The following is a 16,048-nucleotide window of genomic DNA, read 5'->3' as shown; positions in this document are numbered from 1 at the left end:
CCCCTTCCTGCCTGGCGCCGCGCGGCGGCTTCCTACTCGTGCGTCCCCCTGCGCTGCACTGGCGGTGGCAGGAGGCGGCGAGGGACTGACGGGCGTCAGGTAGGTGTCCCGCGGGCTTGGCGGCGGGGAGAGGCTCCCGTGCAGGGCCATGTTCGGACCGGCCGGGGGGGACTTTGCCGGGAGGGTGAGGTCCGGCCCCGAGCCGGGGCAGGAAGGCCGCATGGCCTATGGGTGTCGGTTGCTTTCCCTCAGGGCGGAGGCACCGTGTGAGTCCTGTCTGAGCCACGTATGGCGGCGGGCTGGAAGCTCGCGGCTTCTGTCTGCGTCGTGTCTTACCAATGCCAATGGCATCCCGGGGTGTGTTTAAGGAGATGCGCCTAGTAGGTCAAGAGAGGTTTTCCTCCCCCTTGCCTCAGTGATGTCAAATGATAGGACAAGGGGCAGCGGTGCAAGCTGGCGCATAGGAGGTTCCACATGAAGATAAGGAAACTTGTTAACTGTGAGGGTGGCAGAATACTGGAACAAGCTGCCCAGCGAGACTGTGGAGTCTTCTTCCCTGGAGACATTTCAAAAGCTGCCTGGACGCATTGCTGTGTGACCTTCTCTAGGTGTTTCTGCTTTAGCAGGGTGGTTGGACTTTATGGTGGACAGAAGGACCTCTTTTGCGGTCCCTTCCAACCCATAACATTCTGATACTGTGATCAGTTGGCTTATGGCAGCAAAATGTTTTCTTAGGCTAGGAGAGGGACACTGAGCTGTGTAGGTGAGAGGAAAATGCTTCAGATAGCAATCAGGAGCCCTCGATTGGCAGAGAATACATTTTTTCCTCTAACAAGAGCGTCTGTTACACTGTATGGAGGCTTACAGTATTTCAAATAAAATAGCATAGCCCTTCTTTTTTGGGCTCAGAGCTGGCATACTCTGGTGCTGCTGTGGTATGAGTAATGTCTGATCACTCAGTCACATAATTTTTTTGCTCCTAGTATATAGCATGCTGTTTGCTAGTGCTGGTGTTTAATAAACTTAAATCTGTAGGAGAACTGTATTTCTTTTGTTGTCTTACATATGGTGCTGTCAGGATGTTGGGTTTGGGGTATTTTGTGGATATTGTTTATAAATGTGGGGTTTTTCTTCCATTCCCTAGTGATGGCAACCTACACGTGTATCACTTGCCATGTGGCTTTCAAAGATGCTGACATTCAGCGTGCCCATTACAAAACTGACTGGCATAGATACAATCTGAAGCGTAAGGTTGCTGACATGCCTCCTGTCACCGCTGAGAATTTCCAAGAGAGAGTGCTAGCTCAGAGAGCAGTAGCAGAGGAGCAGAACAAAATCACCGCCACTTACTGCACAGTTTGTAGCAAGCGATTCTCCACCTTCAATGCCTATGAGAATCACTTGAAGTCCAAGAAGCACCTGGAATTGGAGAAGAAAGCTGTTCAAGCTGTCAGCAAGAAAGTGAAAGTACTAAATGAAAAGAACTTGGAAAAGGGGCTGGCCCTGGAGACTGTAAACAAGGATGAAATGAACACAGCTATTCAACAAGCCATTAGAGCTCAGCCATCTTCATCTCCAAAGAAGACAGCTTTACCTCCTAGCAATGGAAGCAGCTCTCCAGTTTCTACGGGGAATGCCAGCTTATCACAGAATAGAGACCGATCAGGAAAACCTCCACGGCTACGGTGGTTTGAACAGCAAGCAAAGAAGCTGGCCCAGCAGCAGACAGAGGAAGATGATGATATGGACGAAGGTAAGGCTATAAACATACTGATGAGAGAGAGCTTGGGATAAACTATGTAGTGGTTAGATTTGTGTAAAATCCTCTTTCTGCTTCTATAGTAGTACAGCATTTACCATCATAAAAGGTATTCCTGTTAATTAAATTTTCAGCTTAACAAAGAAGTTAAGCTTGGCGCATGGCAGTAAGGGATTCGTAGTGTTGGAAGTGTGCAAGATACTAATGCTTGCGAAGGTTGAGTATAAATAGCCACAAATATGAGCACTGTTTCCCACACAAAATTACATCAGAAGTAACCTGGATGCTTTCAGTGTTGTACTTTACAGTGCAGCTCCAAATGCATCTATGGGAGCAGTTGCATGGGGTGATTGAACTGCAGCAAGGAGACAGGTTGGAATGAAGTGGAACACACTATACCAGTGTCACTACTGAAACCTTTGTGTCCTGTTACACATAGTGTCATAGAATTGTTAGGGTTGGAAGGGACCTCAAGGATTCCAACCCTGCTTCCATGGGCAGAGATACTTCACACTAGATCAGGTTGCTCAGAGCCATGTCCAGCTTAAAAATCTCCAGGGATGAAGCTTCCACCATCTCCCTGGGCAACCTGTTCCAGTGTCTCACCACCCTCATGGTGAAGGATTTCTTACTCGCATCCAATCTGAATCTAACCATTTCTATTTTTGTTCCATTCTCCCTAGTTCTATCATTATCTGACATCCTAAAATGTCCTTCCCCAGCTTTCTCCTCAGCCTCCTTCAGATACTGGAAGGCCACAATATAAATAGCCCCAACTCAGTCTGTCTCCATAGGAAAGCTGCTCCAGCCCTCTGATCATCTTCGTGGCCCTTCTCTGGACACATTCCAGCATGTCCATAACTTTCTTGTAATAGGGGCTCCAGAACTGGACACAGTACTCCAGGTGGGATCTCACCCAGAGCAAAGTAGAGGGGGAGAATATCTCCATCGACCTGCTGCTGGCTATGCTTCTTTTGATGCAGCCCAGGTTGTGATTGGCTTTCTGGGCTGCAAGTGCACACTAGTGGCTCATGTTGAGCTTCTCATCTACCAGCAGCCCCAAGTCCCTTTCTTTAGGGCTGCTCTCAAGCCAGTCACTGCCCAGCCTGTATCTGTTTAAAATTCTTAAACTGTATGATATAGCAAAGGCCTGTAGTTAACAGCCTACAACACTGGGGAGCACCATGTTCCCTGTTCTCAAACTCTGTGTATGGCAGTTGGAAAGGGGCCAGTAGAAATAGAGTATTGGAAAATGCTACTGCCCCAGATCTGAACTTACTAAGAAAGATTTCTAGATCCCTTCTAGAAGTAATATCAGATTGCTGGTTCATCTATCCATTAATGGGCTCCACAGTAATCTTGTAAATGTGTTAAATTGTTGGTATATCTTGATATATACTAACAGGTCACATAGTACATCTGTGACAGCTGGCTTCGGTCCTCTCTATTTAGGTCAAGATGTGTGTGTGAACAAGAGTGTTTTTTCCCCTCACTGTTGAGTCAGTGCTGGAAATGAGTATTTTTGTGGTTCTGACATAGTTGTATTGTTTTTGACGAGCCGTGCCTGTGTTCTTGTGCTCTAGTGAATTACATTCAGGGCTTTCAAACAGCAGTAAAGTGTTACTCGTTGAGAGAATAGAGAATAAAAGATCAGATCTGCCAACTTTTATTACAAGCAGACTTGAGCTTTGCTGTGCATCTTATAAAGAAATGTATTACACTGTCAATGGTATATTCTTGCACCTGTATGTGACCTTGTGACATTCAGCTGTAAGGATGGAAAATGCATTATTTTTCTGACCTAACTGGGATTTGCTTTGCTTGGAAGAACTAATCATATAAATAAATGTGTTTTTTCATCTTTCTTTGAAAGACTGGGAGGATGTGGATTCTGATGAAGACATTGGCTCTGAAGAAGAGATGCAAAGTGTGGGAGAAGAGGAGGAGGAAGCAGAAACTGAAAGTGCTCTTGCTCTTGGGGCCATACCGGTCACGGACTGCTTGTTCTGTCCCCACCATTCAAGATCTCTCACGAAAAATGTGGCCCATATGACAAAAGCTCACAGTTTCTTCATTCCAGACATAGAGTACCTTGTGGATCTCAGAGGACTAATCAAGTACCTGGGTATGCCTGTAAATGTTCTGTGATTTTTTTTCATCAGGATAATTATATAATGCTATTGCTTATTTTTCTTAGATATGACTTTAAATGCTTGGGGTTTGGTTTAGCTTTTTAAATGTGAAATCTCATGGCTGTCTAGTTCACTAGCTTGGTCAGTCTTTCATGGCAAGCAGAAGAAAACCACACTGAGCAGATGTGTGGTCGTATACAATGTAGGTCTTGCATAGTTTTCTAATGTTGAGAAAATTGTTCAGCTAACATAAAACTTAGAACAAAACTCAACTGCTAAAAACATGCGTATGAAATGTGTTGTCCTACTAATGAGTCACAAATACTTATCTCATTGAGTCACAAATACTTATCTCATTGGTTACAGTACTTGTAAGAGAGCCAAAAGCTTTAAAAAAAAAAAAAAAGTATCTTCAAAGTCTAAGAATAATACTACTAATAAAATAATTTTGGAGTATCAGAAAAATTTACTGAAAATATTATCTTTTTCCCTCTGAGAATGTATAACGACCCCTACCTTGTCATATGATGGAGCCATATGGTCAAGGCATAGGAACAGCAGGACTTTTCTGAGAATGCAGGGCTCCAGGCTCTTTCTCAGTGTCTGTGCCTGCAGGCTGGGAAGACTACATCACAGGAATGTTACTTACTGACTAGGGAGACTCTGTTCAGACCAACAGAATTGTCAATGTTTTCTGCAGGAGAAAAAGTTGGCGTTGGGAAAATCTGCATCTGGTGCAATGAAAAAGGGAAATCCTTCTACTCTACAGAAGCAGTACAAGCTCACATGAATGATAAAAGCCACTGCAAACTCTTCACAGATGGGGATGCTGCCCTGGAATTTGCAGACTTCTATGATTTTAGGTGAAGATGTTTTTCTTTGTAATACAGATGGGGGCAGCTGAAAGGGCAGTTGGATATCACGTGAGAAACTATTATTCATTCCTGTAATACGGTCCTGTTTCTGGTTCTGTTGCTAATTTTCCATAGCTGGTACACCACTTTTCTAGGTAAGCATAAGAGTGTGATTGGTTGTCCTCTCCTGTGACCACTAATACCAGTCATACATGAAAACGCCTTTTTTTAATTGTCTTGTGTGTTTGCTTAATAGTTGCAATTTCAGTGAACCAGCAAAGACCATAAAAGGGCCTAAGTGTCTTTTCTGTTACCTTTCAGGCAGATTGTGGTGTTAGTACCTACTGTAGATTTTCAGTATCCATTTCCAGTAGCTGGAGTTAAAACAGGACTGCTGTGATTTGGAAGTCTCTTGTTGAACTTCCTCTAACGTGTCCTGCGCTGTGTTAATTTTGCTCTGAAATGCCTCCTATTGTGATGACAAGGTGGATTTAGTGGATGTTCTGGGAGTGCCCATTCAGTAGCTGTGCAAAGCTGGTGTGCTGCACAGTGGAGGCATCTCATCCTAAGTCACTGTCAGATGTGCAGCAGCAGAACTATGCTGAGTTGTAGAACCAGGTGGAGGAAGAGTGGTCCTTCAGCCTCTGTTCAGGACAGGGTGGTACTAGGGAAAAGTCTCACAGCAAGGTAAGTGAAGAGTGAAAATGTTTCAGGCTTGCTGTAGCAGTTTGTGTGTGTAATATGTCTGAATAGCCATGTACTGCTAATTTTCTACAGGAGCAGTTACCCTGATCACAAGGATGGGGAAGGTGTGGATGCGCCTGGAGACCGCCCAGCAGAGAGAGATTTAGATTATGATGATGACACCATGGAGCTGATCCTTCCTTCAGGTAGGCATAAAATTTGTGTAATGACATACTTTCTCTGTATTTCTCATAGTAGCAGCCATTACCTGCAGCACAGGTCATTGTGGTAAGTGTTTTCCTTTGGCAAGGGAGAAGGTAATTTTGCATCTCAGTGTCTTTGGGGTTTTGTTCTCACCTTCTGTTATTATCACTTCCAAGTAGTTCAACTTCTTTAGCATTAATGTATATGTTGACTGGGGCAGGTGGTTCCTTTGTCCACTTTATCTCTTCATCAACATGTGACTTAAATGATATGCTTCAAGAGTTTCCATATCTTGTTTTAGTGTAACTTGGAGAGGTTATAATTTGTTTTAGCCTAGTTATTTTTCAGAGGGGCAATTGGTAAGTAATTTAGTAAATTAGTTCAATTGAATTATTTAAACAATTTTATCCTTGCCATGTGTAGCTCTTGGCATTCTTGCATCTTTTTTTGTTTGTTCATTTACTTCTCTTGTTACCTGAAACAGCATTCATTGCCTTTCTGTTCATTCCCCTAATTAAACTTTTCTGATAACTGCTTGAGCGTTAGCTAAGCTAAGGCACTCTTGGACAAGAGCACTCTTTACCCATTTTTTTACTTCAAGGTAGAGTGCAGTTCAGCAGCTCTTGAAGGAATTACATTGAATTTGTGATAGATTTTTTGTGAAAGATTTTAAGGTTCTGGGCCTTTTAAAAGCATGCCTCAGCATAGGGATTTTCACAGTTTTCACAATAAATTCAACTACTGCATTTCAGAAGCTACTTGATAAACGCATAGCAAACTACTGCCTCCTTTGAACAGGTGCAAGGGTGGGTCACCGTTCTTTAATGAGATACTACAAGCAGCGCTTTGGTCTGTCAAGAACAGTGGCTGTTGCAAAAAATAAGAAAGCAGTGGGTCGAGTGTTGCAGCAGTACAGAGCTTTGGGATGGACAAGTCAAACAGGTAAGTGACAATGTGAGGGTTTTGCAGAGGAGGAGGTTCTAGGATGTTATCACTCTACAGTTAAATTGGTCAAGTTCATTTCGCATTCACGGGGTTTTGTGCAGCAGTTTGGCTTCTGCTAAGTTCCCTTTCTTTCCTGACATCCAAGAAGAAGTTACAGGAAGTCATTTGTGTCTAAAATCCATTGTAGCTTCTGTGTAAGCTCTTCAGTTCATTAGCAGGCATGTTATATTTGGTGACTTCTTAAGAAGTTGGTTTCTAGGATAATAATCTTTACCTGTCAAAACTACTATTTTGCTATTTAATGGTGTAACATAGATCATTCTCTGACAGGTGGAGCAATGATCTGTATCCTCTTTGAAAATAAAAAAGTTGCATGCAAAACAGTCTTTTCCTTTAATCAGTTATGGGTGTTCATAGAGGGTAATTTGCCTTTCCCAAGAGCAGAGTGAAAAGTGTGGCAGTATAGGAAGAAAAATACACAGCTAACTGTTGATGTAAGCGGACAGATAAACTGGTTTGCTTATGAGTAGTAAGTAACCCTACAGACATTTATGCCTCTTTCTCTTCCCCATCTCTCTCTGAAGGAGCAGCCTTTGCTCAGCAGCGTGATATGCAGTACCTGCAGAGGATGAAGTCAAAGTGGATGCTCAAGACAGGAATGAGTAACAATGCTACAAAGCAGATGCATTTCCGAGCGCAAGTCAGGTTTTGAGTTCCCAAGAAAGTTGCGTGCAGCTGGTTTTGGGAAGGAGGATTTAATGGTTTCTGGGTTGAGGATTCTGTTATTAAAATGGCCTTGTTACCTATCAAATGAAGATACATATGCTGGTGTGCTTTCCTATCTTTGGGAAGAAGAGCAGGGAGCTTGTCTCCTCCAATGAAATAATGGTTGTCTTAACTTAAAAAATACCTGAAATGGGATGTGTGGCAAAGTAGTCATGGCTATGAATAAAGAGGTATGCATAATCCTGCTGCCCATCTTTGTGTGATCTGTGGGACAGTCGACATTGTCATATGTCTGAACATTTTCACTTTCCAATTCTGCAAAATGGTTGAGGCCAAGAGAAATCGAAGAGCTTCAGATGGAGTGTACTGAAAGTTTTCACTTGTGTTGCCAGATATAAGTAAGTGAGGTGGTTTAGATTGTAGCTGTTAAGTGATAATTATTTGAAAAAATGATCTGATGGAAAACACAACTTCAGGACTAATACTGTCCCCAGAAGTTGACTGTACTTGCTAAATGCTTCAGCTCAGGGCTGGATGAACAATTTCCAGTGCATGTTGAATTTAATCAATTTCCATTATCTATAAACTGCTCAAAATTACCATAACATTTACATGAATGTCAGTCAAAATTCCTGATAATTTGTTAAAGATTTCCTGATTAAAATTCTGAAGTTACTATTTGTGTGAGCTTTTGTTGTTCCCATTGGGTACTGGTTTTTCAGATGATCTTGCTGAAGGAAAGTGACCAAAGATACGTGTTGGCTGGAGTAGAGGCATATTTTCCCACTTAAGCAAATTGTAGAATCATAGAATGTTAGGGGTTGGAAGGGACCTCCAGAGATCATTGGGTCCAACCCTCCCTCCCTTCCCTCCCCCCCCCTCCCCGCCAAGGCAGGATCACTTAGGGCAGGTAACACAGGAACCTGTTCAGGTTGGCTTTTAAAGTCTCCAGAGAAGGAGACTCCACAACCTCTGTGGGCCTGTTCCAGTGCTCCACCACCCTTACAGTAAAAAAGTTTCTCATGTTGAGGTGGAACTTCCTGTGTTCTGGCTTATATCCATTACTCCTTGTCCTATTCTCAAAGATCTCTTCCAACCTGGTCTGGTCTATTCTATTCTTTTCTATTCTACTCTGTTACTGGGTACCACTGAAAAGAGCCTGTCCCCTTCCTCTTGGCACCCACCCCTCAGATATTTATAGACCTGAAGAAGATTCCCTTCTCCAGACTAAACAGTCCCAGGTCTCTCAGTCTTTTCCCATAGATGTTCAAGTCCCTTTATCATCCTTGTAGCTCTTTGTTGGACCCTTTCCAGTAGATCCCCATTACAGGCAGGGTAATGAAAACCTGCTTGTTAAAGAGCTAGTGCAGCAGTGCTAGTGTTAGTCCTCATGCAGATGTTAAAACCTTCCATGACCTTGCCAGTTCTGGCCTTCATGTAAGGAGGTAAGCACTTACATGAGGTAAGCAACTCACATGGACTGTAGATCGGTCTCATAAATAAGGATCTGAAGCCCACTGACACCATCTCACAGGCTGCCCACTGGAAAGTGAATGTGTTTCCTGGAAGAGCCCTCCTTTTGTGATCCTTTTACCTTGCAACTCCTACATGCACACTTGGCAGACAGAAGTAGGTTTTCCTTCCCAACTTGTCATGTCTTCCCCATGATTACAAAGGAAAGAAACCAGGATGTCTTCTGTGTATTATGTCTCTCAAGCAGGCCTTACAGGAGAATGCTTTCTCCTGAAAGCTGAGACCCTTGCCAGTACAGGAGGGGAGTGGAACCTATCCTCTATCTGGGACACAGGAATGAGTTGTCTCCAGAAGTCAAGCACCACAAAGTAAGCTGCAGCCAGCTACCCCAAAGCAGCTTAGTCCAGCTTATCAGGATTGTAAGAGCTTCTATGCTGCACTTTTACAGCTTTCACCGAAATCCAGCTTACATTACAGCCCCTTGTGCTCAGAGTGTTTGTGAGAGGCCAAACACTCCTGCAGCCACGGAGAGACCCTAAGGCAACCTGCAGAGCTAGGGGTCTTCCATCCCAGGCTCATGCATTGTATATGCAGTGGGAGAATCCAGTGTAGGCTGTTGCCTAGTGCTTGGGTCTCAGTTCATTGGGCTGAAAGCAGAAAATAAAAGATCTGACTCTCCTGAACCTGTGCTTGAAAACACTGAGTAATAAGCAAATGTTTTGATAAGGGAAAACCTTTCCTGAGAGCCCTGAAGTTAGATAAAAAGAGAGGGAATGGGGCAAATATGCCAGGACTGACTCACATGGCGGGGGGGAAGTATTGTAGTAAAGATCACCTCACCTTTACTCTTACAAGGTGATTGTGTTTCTGCCTAGGAGAGAAACATGGTCAGGACTTCAGGCCAATCACACTGCCAATTGCAGCTGATATGTTGATGTTACTCTGAATACAGGAGTGCTTGACTGACCAAACTATATGCAACTGTGACAGAAAACTGGTCTCCAGTAAGTAGTATGACTGCATGTTTCCGAAAGCATGGGCACCAGTTGTGATGCCAGTTTTCCAAATGATGCTGGAAGGACTCTTGAGGACAACCTCCCCATTTCTCTCTGCTTTCACTAGCCTGGTTGCCCTGGAACTGCTTCTAGCTTGCTCTCACACAGGTGATGAACTGGACAGATGGCATGTGGGGGCAAGTGGATGAGGAGTTTCACATTTGTTAGGCGCAGTCTTGTTACGTTTCCCTGAGCTGGTACTTCACACAAACCAAATGCTTCTAATGTTAGCTCAAACACCATATGGGTAGGAAGCGTTGAGGCTTCCTTCACGGAACTGGAGGAACATGGTTTAGGTGGCTCGTGTGCTCCCTCTGGCACTCGATCTGTGCGACTCTGAGCACATGCAGCCACTGCTGCCTCCCCCACTCTGCCTAGTTTCACACATACTTTCTCCACCTGCCCCACACCACTTCTACAGCCTGTCCACGACCAAATTTAGGTTCTAGCCAAATGTCAAGTCCCTAGGATTTTCAGCCAGGAGAAAACAAGGATTAGCCTTTGCATTACAAGCAGACCTGTGTGCACAGTCAGAGAAATGGCAAACTGAATCTGATGGTCCAGTCCAGTAGTCAGAAATCCTATGTAATCCTAAAGGAAATGACAGCTTCTCTGTCCAGCATGCCTTCCCCAGCCTCCCAGCTGAACTGCAACAGCTTTTTCATTTGCTGTTGGTTCAAAATGCCTGGGTTTTTTAACCTCCTTTCAGGTCTGTCACCTTGTGTGATTAAATAGGTGTCAGCAAACTGTGCTGGGTTAGGAACTGGCTGGAGGGCTGAGCCCAGAGAGTGGTGGTGAATGGTACTACAGCCAGCTGGCAGCCAGTCACTAGAGGGGTCCCCCAGGAGCCAGTTCTGGGACCCACGCTCTTTAATATCTTTATCGCTGATCTGGATGAGGGCATTGAGTCTATCATCAGTAAATTTGCAGATGACACCAAGCTGGGGGCAGGTGTTGATCTGTTAGAGGGTAGGAAAGCTCTGCAGGGGGACCTTGACAGGCTGGACAGACGGGCAGACTCCAATAGCATGAGATTTAACATATCTAAGTGCAGGGTTCTACACATTGGCCACAACAACCCCATGCAGTGCTACAGGCTGGGGTCAGAGTGGCTGGAGAGCAGCCAGGCAGAGAGGGACCTGGGGGTACTGGTCAATAGTAGGCTGAAATGAGACAGCAGTGTGCCCAGGTGGCCACAAAGGCCAATGGCCTGTATCAGGAATAGTATGGCCAGCAGGAGCAAGGAAGTCATTCTGCCCCTGTACCCTGCACTGGTTAGGCCACACCTTGAGTACTGTGTTCAGTTCTGTGCCCCCCAGTTTAGAAAAGATGTTGAGTTGCTGGAACATGCAACAAAGCTGGGGAGGGGTTTGGAACGCAAGCCCTGTGAGGAGAGGCTGACGCAGCTGGGGTTGTTTGGCCTGGAGAAGAGGAGGCTCAGGGGAGACTTTATTGCTGTCTACAACTACCTAAAGGGTGGTTGTAGCCAGGGTTGGTCTCTGCTCTCAAGCAACCAGCACCAGAACAAGAGGACACAGTCTCAAGCTGTGCCAGGGGAAATTTAGGCTCAAGGGGAGGAGAAAGTTCTTCACTGGGAGAGTTGTTAGCCATTGGAATGGGCTCTCCAGGGAGGTGGTGGAGTCATCATCACTTGAGGTGTTTAAGAAGAGATTGGATGGGGTGTGTGGTGGCATGGTTTAGTTGATTAGATAGTGTTGGGTGATAGGTTGGACTTGATGATCCTGAAGGTCCTTTCCAACCTAGTCTGGTCTATTCTATTCTATTCTATTCTACTCTACTCTATTAACTATAGATTTTATGGAAGTAGTCCTGGCAGATAAATTAAAGAAGAATTACTATTAATTTGGCTCTGCAGTCAGACTACAAGGAAAATATATTCTTGCACTTTTTTGCATTTTTTAATGGTATGGACCTCTTTTACTAATATTTCCTTCCATGCTTTGAAAGGATTCTGATTTCTTATCTGATAGCAAATCAGTGTTCAATCCTGTCTGCATTCATCACCACGGTACCAAAGTGCCTTGCTGGGAAATAAGACAGGTGGTTGGCAGTCTTTTCCTTGAGACTTCCAATAGGAGAAGTGGCCCTTGCAGAATTATGATAGCCTGTCTTTGTCAAACTAATAGCAACAACTATTATTGTTGTTGTTGTTGTTGTTGTTGTTGTTGTTGTTATTGTATTTATTGTATTTATTATATTGGCACATACACATCAACAAAACAAACCCAAGGATTTCTCAGCTGCCTGGATTCCATTGTAACAGATGGCTGAGAGTAGGAAAACAACCCAGAAAGCATTTCTGTACACAGTGTAGCTGCTAGCTGAAGGCAATCTGAAAGTGTTTGTTCACCCCGAGAACTTTTTCACGTTTCAGAGGATGGACTTGTAATTGGTAATGCAACTGGTTTAGCAAAACACTGAATTTTTGTCAGTTTCACAGGCAGGTTTCAAGTGTCTTTGACAGAACCTGTTACTTAATGGAGAAATTAGCACAGATATACTTGCAGTCTCTATGAGAGACTATTTTCTGTCATCATCAAAGGAGAAAATTCCTTTGGACTGACAGACAGGACAGTGTCTTCCAGAAACAGATGAAAGTGGATTTACACTCATGAAAGTCAGTAACAACAGGTCAGAAGCGTAACCCCCAACAATGGATAGGAACACTTGTCAATCAAAATCAACTTTTCTAGTTCTCTTTCTCCTTTGTTTCTCATTTGCCACCCCTCTCATGTGCACCTTTTTTTTTTCTTCTTCCCCCAGCATGTCAATCTTCCAGTGGCTTCTGTGGTGTTGCACAATCAATACACAGAATTTAAGTAGATCTTCCAGTTTGGCTAACTCCAGTTGATTGCAGATACATGTAACAACAAGTCTCATGCCATTTCATGCCCATAGATGACAGAATCATAGAATAAGGGTGGAAAAGACCTTAACTCAATTACCATGACCACTAAACTATATCCTGAAGTGCCACATCTATATGTTTCTTAAACATCTCCAGGATTGGTGGCACCAGCTCCTCCCTGAGCAGTCTGTTCCAACACCTTGCCATTCTCTCAGTAAAGAAGTTTTTCCTAATGCCCAGTCTAAACCTCCCCTGGCATAACTTAAACCCATTTCCTCTCATCCTATCACTAGTTACTTGGGAGAAAAGATCAACACTGGCCTCACTACAGCTTCCTTTCAGGTAGTTGTAGTGAGACCAGTAAGATCTCCCTTAGCCTTCTCTACTCCAGACTAAACAACCCCAGTTCCCTCAGACATTCCTCATTTGACACGCCCTCCAAACCCCTCACCAAACTCCTCACTAGCCTTGTTGCTCTTCTCTGGACACCCTGCAGGACCTCAATGTCTTTCCTATACTGTGACACCCAGAACTGAAGAGGGTACTCAAGCTGTGGCCTCATCAGGGCCAAGTACAGGGGCATGATCACTTCCTTATTCCTGCTGTGTGCACTGGTTTTGACACAAGGCAGGATGCCATCGGCCTTCTTGGCCACCCGGGCACACTGCTGGCCATCCAGCAGCACTCCCAGATCCTTTTCCACGGGGCTGCTTTCCAGCTGAATCCATGATGCTGTAATGCCTTTTTTGAAAGAACACTTACTTTCTACTTTGAGCGTATCTGGCTGAAGACAGACGTTGAACTTATTTTTGTTTATCATTGTCCTGTCCTTTCCATTCTGTAGCAATTTCTTTCTTTCTAGGAGTCACAGTGTGGGTAAAGTACCACAAGATTAAATCTAATGATAGCTCAGTTTCCAGAAGGTGGATACAGTTCTGTTTCCAGCAGAGGGTGAATATGCAGCTCTGGTGGAAACAGCAATTATTCAGAGAAACACAAGTGTTCATCTGCAAGATATCTTTTTTTAGTTAGGCAACATCTACACAGATGTAAAGGAGCATATATCTGTGGAGGAAAAAAAGTATCTGGCATGAAATTTACCCTTGTAAGTATAAATACCAAATGCATCAGATGTTTGCACAACAGATTATATTACAACCTTACGCCTAACATACATTAAGATGGTAGAAAACCCTTTTAACCTCATCTGCTGTGAAACACAAGCAAGAGAAGGATTAGGGGAGAAAAAAGAAAAGCATCAGAGGGTTTTTTTTAAACCCTGGCACCATGTCAGGCAGAGTGTTCTATATATTACACATAGCTCAGTTGCACCTCATGAATGTCTCTTAAAGGTATAATTTTTTAAAACACCATTTAGCTACAGCTGTCATGTTTGGGGTTTTTGTTTTAGCTTTTTCTTTGTTGCTAATAAAATGTTCTTGAGTGAGTTGGCTGTGCCCTTACATCTTTCTAAGTGATTACACATCATGCTCCCTCCCTCCCCGCCTATTTTGAAGAGCTGGAAGTGAGACAGTGAAAACTGAGATGAAAGAATTAATTTCTCCATCTGATGGGGAGCTGGGTTATGGTGATATCTGGGGTAATATCTCTTCATGCAATTATGTCTTTCCTTTTATGAAAGGAAAGAAAACTGTAGAGCCACAGGCATAGAAAGTCACTCAGGATCTTGGGACACTGTGAATCAGACATTTCCACTCTCCCCATGTCCAACAACGAGAACCCTAGATCTGGGAAGAATAACAGCAGGAAAACAGGCAGATTTCTAGCAGAATTCCTGACAAAATCCAGTTAAATTATGTGATCTATAGAAAATACTTCTATTTAAAGAATCAGCAAGCTTGCTGAAAACGTGTCTGTTTCTGACTGTACCTAGCTGAACCAGTTTATGGTCAAGCAGCTCTTAACAGTCTCCCCTCTTTAAACATATTTTGCATGTATCAGCTTATCTTCTCCTCTTACTAATTTGTCAATAATTTTATTGCCCCTATTTTAGCTCTGTGGGCACTGCACAAATTAAGGAAATCAGACTGACTATCAGGACTTTCCCAGCCTTGACTGAGATAAAGATGTTCAGAGGAAAGGTGAAGATGGCAAGTTATCTTCAGAGGGGACAGGCAAGATGGGCACCATTTTTGAATGTGATTCTACTTTGGGTAGAGAAATTGTTAAAAATGGCACTCCAGATCCTGAGGAAGAGTTGCCAAGTAGATCAATGGATCTGAAATTCTATTGAATGAAACTAATGCTTGAAGACAATGGGATGGGGAACCTGCTTCCAACCCCATTTTGACAGGTCAATGTTCATTTTGACAGGTGTCAATATGGTAAGTAGTAGACACAATCATAACTATGTTTTTAAATAAGAATTTTGAAAGGTTGGTAAAGATCACAGTAGTGTAATCATCCTGGTTACATTACTGTGATGTTCATCAACCTTTTAGCTTAGAAATAGCTCAGTGATTCAGAGCCATTTCTAAAACATATCTTTGATTGGTACAGTCTCTCCAATGCAGGCAGTAGAAGAATGATTCAATCTATCTGATAAAGACTATCTGGTCTGTACTTCCACATATTTCTCTCCATCCCCTTAATTTCATTCTGTGAATCAATGTGTCTGTGGATCTTAGACTGGATCTCAGCCAGAAATATCTGAAAATGCAGTCTCATATTGCCCAAATCTATAAAGAGGAAACTATTCAGACAATTGATGCACCTTAGGGGCAGAACATTAAATTGATCATTTGGCAAGAAACTTCATATGTAACTTTACACAGCAATTCCCATAAATACTAATAAGATTATCAGCCAAAGCACAAATTATCTAGAGCTGTGGTTTTGTTCTAGAAGCAGCTATGAACTTAATGGTTTGTACTGTGTGCAAGCACTTGCCCTGTCTATATGCTCTCCCTGCTCTCTTCCCCATAATTTGTGCATTAAGAACTGCTCAAGACAATGCGTCATCATGTATAGTTGAGGTGTCTGCATTACTGAAGCATGGAAAATCATCCAGTGGAAATAGCACTGTTAGATACTCAAAAGGCAGTTGCTCAAAATAACAAAAATAATCAAAAGGCACAATAAAACAAATCAAAAGGCAATCTTCTGCTGCCCCAAGCAAGTGGAAGGGAAGTAGCTGTTGCTTCCTACAACTCCCGTTGTTGTTTTCTAATATTGGCAGAGCTCAGGGCAAGCTGTGTGGGGTCTTTCTGGGGCAGCCTGAGTCTAGATTCCCTTTCTGAATTTTCTCAGCTCAGTGAGTATCCCATTTGACACCACTGTAACACGGTGGTCCAGCTCCCCTATTCTCAGTCCCTAGGTACTTTCCA

At 43.4% G+C, this 16,048-nt stretch overlaps 1 protein-coding gene across 2 annotated transcripts; it reads left to right on the top strand.

Moving 5' to 3' along the window:
- Positions 1 to 7,580, top strand: ZNF622 (zinc finger protein 622). Of its 2 annotated transcripts, XM_054164329.1 has the most exons (7): positions 1 to 99; positions 1,145 to 1,753; positions 3,633 to 3,884; positions 4,592 to 4,754; positions 5,523 to 5,635; positions 6,432 to 6,575; positions 7,163 to 7,580. In XM_054164329.1, exons 2-7 carry the CDS (start codon positions 1,147 to 1,149, stop codon positions 7,288 to 7,290), a joined length of 1,407 nt encoding a protein of 468 aa, XP_054020304.1. In that variant the 5' UTR covers positions 1 to 99; positions 1,145 to 1,146; the 3' UTR covers positions 7,291 to 7,580. The 2 variants fall into 2 exon arrangements, with proteins under 2 accessions (XP_054020304.1, XP_009907485.2); XM_009909183.2 differs by lacking the exon at positions 1 to 99 and having other exon boundaries at positions 854 to 1,753.
- Positions 7,581 to 16,048: the final 8,468 nt, after the last annotated feature.

Source organism: Dryobates pubescens, chromosome 9 (assembly GCF_014839835.1).
Source record: "Dryobates pubescens isolate bDryPub1 chromosome 9, bDryPub1.pri, whole genome shotgun sequence".
NCBI lineage: Eukaryota > Metazoa > Chordata > Aves > Piciformes > Picidae > Dryobates > Dryobates pubescens.
This window is presented reverse-complemented; position numbering and strand designations above follow the sequence as displayed.